This window comes from Hyla sarda, chromosome 13, assembly GCF_029499605.1.
Source record: "Hyla sarda isolate aHylSar1 chromosome 13, aHylSar1.hap1, whole genome shotgun sequence".
Classification (NCBI taxonomy): Eukaryota; Metazoa; Chordata; class Amphibia; order Anura; family Hylidae; genus Hyla; species Hyla sarda.
In genome coordinates this window covers 13,349,571-13,356,676 of record NC_079201.1, presented here as the reverse complement: position 1 = coordinate 13,356,676, position 7,106 = coordinate 13,349,571, and the positions used below count along the sequence as shown (strand labels likewise).

At 41.5% G+C, this 7,106-nt stretch overlaps 1 protein-coding gene across 2 annotated transcripts in view; it reads right to left on the bottom strand.

Annotated features, from left to right (window-relative positions):
• Positions 1–7,106, bottom strand: part of PLTP (phospholipid transfer protein) — an 81,807-nt gene that overhangs the window by 12,347 nt on the left and 62,354 nt on the right. For both annotated transcript variants that reach the window (XM_056549999.1, XM_056549998.1), the window contains 4 exons: positions 4,704–4,832; positions 2,240–2,395; positions 1,686–1,749; positions 19–82 (listed from right to left, as the gene is read on the bottom strand). In XM_056549999.1, the coding sequence (XP_056405974.1) occupies positions 19–82; positions 1,686–1,749; positions 2,240–2,395; positions 4,704–4,832 (413 nt within the window). The remainder of the gene's footprint in view (positions 1–18; positions 83–1,685; positions 1,750–2,239; positions 2,396–4,703; positions 4,833–7,106) is intronic.

Genomic DNA, 7,106 nt, shown 5'->3' with positions numbered 1-7,106 from the left:
ACATTGCTTACTACTTACCGGGCACAGTGTTGAGCAGGGAATTTAGTAGTACCATCCCAGCATGCCTTAGTGCCGGACAAATCTGAAAGAAAACGTCAAGAATTGAAATGGTATATATTGGTTTGTAGATAATGGAATGGGTGAACTACAGTACTCAGAATTAGGGTTATTTAAAGGGTTACTCCGGTGGATAACAAATGTGTTCAGATCAACTGGTGCCATAAAGTTAAAGAGATTTGTAAATGACTTCTATTTTCTTAATCCTTCCAGTACTTATCAGCTGCTGTAAACTACAGAGAAAGTTGTGTAGTTATTTCCAGCCTGACTACAATGCTCTCTGCTGCCACCTCTGTCTGTGTCAAAAACTGTCCAGGGGAGTAGCAAATCTCCATAGAAAACGTCTCATTCTTTGGACAGTTCCTGACATGGACAGAGGTGTCAGCAGAGAGCACTGTGGTTAGACTCGAAATAAAACTACACAACTTCCTGTGGATACAGGAACAGCAGCTGGTAAGTACTGGAAGGATTGAAATATTTAAATAGAAGCAATTTACAAATCTGTATAACTTTCTGGCACCAGTTGATTTTAAAACATTAGTTTTTCTACCAGAGTACCCCTTTATTTGAAGAAAAAAAAAAAAAGATCTGAGGGGTGAGTTAAAAACTATGTATAAACAGTTGTAAATGCAGAGATCTCTCCCATGATCAATTTATACCCACAACTATATCTACAACAAGGGAACATCCTCTTTTACAGGAAAGGATTCTACATCGGAATAGAAAAAGATTCTTTACTGTAAGAGCAGTGAGACTAAGGAACTCTCAAAGATGGCCTGGATGTCTTTCTTAATTTTATATTATTACAGTTTCTAGTCACCAGATTCTGGACAAGGGTCATTGATCCAGGAATTTATTCTGATGACCAGATATGATGTCAGGAAGTAATTTGTTCCTTAAGATGACAAATTTGTTTTTTTCCAGCCTTACAGAATATGTTAACACAATCTGCCTGCGCTTGTATGTGTGTGGCTGTAAAAAAACAAATTAGATTTCACACTTGATATACAATAGGTTTTCACTATCTCAAGGCTTTTAGCCAAGTCCTTTAATGTTATGTTGTTCAATCAATCATCCAATCATCAATCATCCGCCATGTGTTCAGTGGCTCCACACTTTCCGTTCACCCATCTGATTCAGTAACAATAAACACATGCACAGAAACTGCTTGATTTATGCTTTGCAAAGGGGGCAACCATCCCTCACTGCTGCTCTTTGCCCACTGGGGCTTGCCGAGTTGTTTTTGGGGTTCTCTTCTTTCCCCAAGGAGCTATTGATAGCTTTCCTCTGATTATCATTGAGGGATCTGTCAGCTGGAAATTACACTTAAAGTTGGAATGTCAAAGAGGCTGGGCCTCCTCGTTCCCCCACCCCTTCCTGACTGGACTGATTGACATGCATGACTGAATGCTGCAGGGTGGGTTGGGGGAGTGAGGAGGCATGCATGCTGTGGCTCTGCAACGCCTCTTTGACATTTTAGCTGTGAGCATGTCCTACAGCTGACAGATTCCTTTTAAGCCATTATTTGACAAGTTTGCAGGTCATTATGGTCTATTGTGGGAAAAATAAACACACACGAAAAATCTAACACACAGATAAAAAATAGAGAAGCAACATTTGTTACCTACCTGTTGGTTTAGTAGAAATCTCATTCCTGTTGTTATGAAGGAACCAAGGAAGTCATACACCCTCCTGAAATAGAAGAAACCACAGCAGGTGAGACCAAGAGAAATGTTATGTGTAACGTTACTGGACTGGGTTTAAGGGAGTACTGCAGTGATAGACAATTGTTAAGTGTCTGATCACGGGGGGTCTGAACGCTAGGACCCCCACACTCTCCTGGACGGGTCCCCGACTCTGCCGCAGCTCTCTCCGTGCAGGAACTGTGTCGTCTGCAGCATGATGCTGCAGCCGACATGTCCCCTCCATGTATCTCTATGCAGCGTTTGTGCATCCGCGCCTCTCCCGTAGAGCTGAATAGAGGAGGTGTGTCTGTCGAGGTTGACGACACGAGCATTAGCTGCGCAGAGACGTGGCAGTGTGAGGTCCCCAGGGACAGGAGATCGCAGGGAGGGGGGGTCCCAGCGGTCAGACCACCAGTCAGTCACTTAGGGGATGAATTGTCTATCGCTGCAGTACTCCTTTACGTTGTCCAGAAATTCTGCTATGTTTGTAAGCTTACTTGAGTGTCCCACTGAATCCGGCATGCATTCTGTTGATGGATGCATTACATGTCATATTGGAAATCTTCAAACGTCCTTTTGAATCTTTAGTGAGATCCAAGTCCGTCTTAATGTGCACTCCCTCTGCTGAGGCATTGATCGTCCCCACATCATAGCTGAAGAATATATAAGAACATCATTTTGTGATTCTGAACATATTCTATAATATGGGGAGGCTGGTTCCTGTGTAACACAAGGGGTATGGTTAACACTAGAGGGGACAGCTGCCCCCTTACATGGTGGGCCCACTCACTGTGTTTAAGAAAGGGAAATTACACAGTTAAAACCACCCGCCTTACTGTCATGTCCTCTGAATACATATGGTGGTTCCAACAACAGCACAATCACTGGCACTAAACTCTGTGTTCAGGACTTACTATGTGTCAGCTGAATATCCCCCACTGAAGAATGATCCCATGTGTATGTATATGTTTCACAATGTTTTATTGAATTTTATAAAACATAAGAAATGTAACATATATGGATAGATTGAAATCTTTATTGTGGAAGGGTGTAGAGAATAAAGTATTATCTAAACAGGACTCCAAGAGGTTGATACCTGATCACCCGGGAGGACCTTATTGGTTGACCCTCCAAGGCCACCCCACAGCCTGGTGAAGAGTTCGACTATGTTCACACGTGCGCATGGAAAATCTCCATGTGGACATTCCGGAGACTACGTCTAATATCGCACGGGAATGAGGAGTCTCATAGACGGCTATGCATTCCGTGCGGAGTCCACAGAAAGTACATTATTTGTTCAGACACAGAAAACGGAATTTCCATGCCAGAATCATCTGGTGCGGAAATTCCGTCGTGTGCACAGTGCAGCAGAATCCCAATGAATACAATGGGACTCTGCTGCTCCGGAATCACCCAAACAGCAGAGAAAAGAAGGTTTCTACACCAGCACAGATGGGGTTCTTTACTGTAAGAGCAGTGAGACTGTGGAATTCTCATCTGGGAGGAGGTGGTCATGGTGAACTCATTAAGAGTTCCAAAGGGGCCTGAATGCATTTTTGGAGAGTAATAACATTACAGGTTATGGATAATAGATTTATAGGGACAGAACGTTGATCCAGGGATTTATTCTGATGCCATATTGGAATCAGGAAGGAATTTTTACCTCTAGTATGAGGGTTTTTTGCCTTCCTCTGGATCAACTCAGTAGGAACTCATTAGGGATATAGGTTGAACTTGATGGACTCTGATCATTTTACAACCTTATAAACTATGTAACTATGTAATTCCAATGCGGAATTCTGCATGAAAATTCTGGACGTGTGAACATGGCCTTAGGCCGGTTTCCCAAGGCAGAAATTCTGCACTTAATTCTGCATAAATTTATAGCCAATACACTTCAATGGGATTCTGCTGTCCCATTCACACATCAGAATTTCTGCTGCAGGAATTCCATTGAAATGTATTGGCTATAAATTTATGCAGAATTCAGTGCAGAAATTCTGCCGTGTGAAACCTTACTGTCAAAGTTTCTATATTGGTTTTTGAGACCTCCCCTCCACCATATGCCAGTCACCAAGGAACGAACATGTTCCTTAAAATACCAAAAACGCTGCTTAAATTATTTTGCCAAAATAATATCTGCATTAGAAGCAAACTTGGTCTTACAAAGTAATAAAATCCCTTATTTTTATTTCACAACCCCCCAAATTATAAAACTTATTGCAATCCATATATTTGCCAAAATGTATTATGGCCACAAATAGAATTTCTTTGAGGTAAAATTCCTTCAGTTTTAGAGAATCTCTTATTACATCTCCCTTATTTTATATTTTTTTGAGCATCTTGTAAATGTGTACAACGTCTGAAAAATGCTAAAGGTTTTGTGAACTGCAACATTAGTTAATGTTGGCGCCAAGTGCGCCAGTGGGCATGTTTTGGGCGTGGTTTCACTGGTTTAACAATTTTTGCGCAAAGACCACTACACCCAGCATGTATTAAAAAGCACATATCCTCATAATACACGCCAATCAAAAGTGACATGCCTAAAAACATGCACCTTGGTGCACCGAGAGCTCCCAGTTGATACAGAACCCCCTTTTAGATATTCCATAAATTACACTGCAAAATTTTTTCCTGAGAACCTAACTACATGGGTGTCCAGGCTAAGGTGGCCCTGGGGCAACCATGGCAAAGCGAAGCTAAAAGCTGGTATCCATACAAAGCTAGCGATCGCACACCATGGGAACTCTGACTGAACAAGGTCCTTTCTCAGTTCCAAGATGATGAGGAATTTGTTAATGAGTTGAAAGAATTGCACTTATAACTAAAGTTGATGGATCTGGTGTTGCGTTGCCGTGAGGGTTGAATTAGGAAAAGTGAAACTAAAGAACCGGTTGCTGTTTCTTACGAAGAAAAAAAAATGTAATATAGGTTAGACACAAATATGAGGATTATACTCACAAGAGCCAGTAGAGAAGTTTCCTCTGGAAATTGAGGCTGATAGACGCATTATTAATGTCTAACACCAGTTGTTTATTTGGCTGAAACCACAACTCGGACTGGGACAGCTGAAGGTGTGTGACACGGACACTGCACAGGCGAGAAAGGAACAAGAAAACAGTCAATGAGACCCAAAACCTACAGAATCCTGCACTATTGTAACCAAGAAAACAGTCCTCGATGAGACCCAAAACCTATAGAATCCTGCACTATTGTAACCAAGAAAACAGTCTTCGATGTGACCCAAAACCTATAGAATCCTGCACTAGTGTAACCAAGAAAACAGTCAATGAGACCCAAAACCTATAGAATCCTGCACTAGTGTAACCAAGAAAACAGTCAATGAGACCCAAAACCTATAGAATCCCGTACTATTGTAACCAAGAAAACAGTGCTCGATGTGACCACAAAACCTATAGAATCCTGCACTACTGTAACCAAGAAAACAGTCAATGAGACCCAAAACCTATAGAATCCCGTACTATTGTAACCAAGAAAACAGTCCTCGATGTGACCCCAAAACCTATAGAATCCTGCACTACTGTAACCAAGAAAACAGTCCTTAATGAGACCCAAAACCTATAGAATCCCGTACTATTTTAACCAAGAAAACAGTCCCCGATGTGACCCCAAAACCTATAGAATCCTGCACTACTGTAACCAAGAAAACAGTCCTCGATGTGACCCCAAAACCTATAGAATCCTGCACTACTGTAACCAAGAAAACAGTCCTCGATGTGACCCAAAACCTATAGAATCCTGCACTACTGTAACCAAGAAAACAGTACTTAATGAGACCCAAAACCTATAGAATCCCGTACTATTTTAACCAAGAAAACAGTCCCCGATGTGACCCCAAAACCTATAGAATCCTGCACTACTGTAACCAAGAAAACAGTCCCCGATGTGACCCCAAAACCTATAGAATCCTGCACTACTGTAACCAAGAAAACAATCCTTGATGAGACCCAAAACCTATAGAATCCTGCACTACTGTAACCAAGAAAACAGTCCTCGATGTGACCCCAAAACCTATAGAATCCTGCACTACTGTAACCAAGAAAACAGTCCTGGATGTGACCCCAAAACCTATAGAATCCCGTACTATTGTAACCAAGAAAACAGTCAATGAGACACAAAACCTATAGAATCCTGCACTATTGTAACCAAGAAAACAGTCATTGAGACCCAAAACCTATAGATTCCTGCACTACTGTAACCAAGAAAACAGTCATTGAGACCCAAAACCTATAGATTCCTGCACTACTGCAACCAAGAAAACAGTCAATGAGACCCAAAACCTATAGAATCCTGCACTACTGCAACAAAGAAAACAGTCCTGGATGTGACCCCAAAACCTATAGAATCCCGTACTATTGTAACCAAGAAAACAGTGCTCGATGTGACCCCAAAACCTATAGAATCCTGCACTACTGTAACCAAGAAAACAATCCTTAATGAGATCCAAAACCTATAGAATCCTGCACTACTGTAACCAAGAAAACAGTCCTGGATGTGACCCCAAAACCTATAGAATCCTGCACTACTGTAACCAAGAAAACAGTCAATGAGACCAAAAACCTATAGAATCCTGCACTATTGTAACCAAGAAAACAGTGCTCGATGTGACCACAAAACCTATAGAATCCTGCACTAGTGTAACCAAGAAAACAATCCTTAATGAGATCCAAAACCTATAGAATCCTGCATTACTGTAACCAAGAAAACAATCCTTAATGAGATCCAAAACCTATAGAATCCTGCACTACTGTAACCAAGAAAATAATCCTTGATGAGATCCGAAACCTATAGAATCCCAAGAAAACAGTCCTCGATGTGACCCAAAACCTATTAAATCCGGCACGATTGTAACCAACTATACCTGTTCAGGAAAACCAATACTGACAGCTAGAGATTAGTGGAGTTACAGTACTTTGATTCGGCACGAACCTCGCGGCTCGCCGGTTGCTGACATTATCCTGCATAAATTAGTTCAGCTTTCAGGTGCTCCGGTGGCTGGAAAAGGTGGATACAGTCCTAGGAAAGAGTCTCCAGCCACCGGAGCACCTGAGAGCTGAACTAATTTATGCAGGATAAAAGCCAGCAACCGCCGAGCCGCGAGGTTCGTGCCGAATAGAAGTACTGTAACTCCGCTCATCTCTACTGGCAGCCAAAACCTAAAACCTGACAGTTGGTCTAAAAATTTAATGGTTTTCTAATTTTAACGGTACCTTTTTGCAATTTACAATTTATAAAGCACCAAAGATCATGTATGTAAAGGTAAAATAATGGCATAAAAGAAGGCCTGGAGGTATGTATAACATTATATATGTATTAGGATGTCCTACAGCAACTGGGACATAG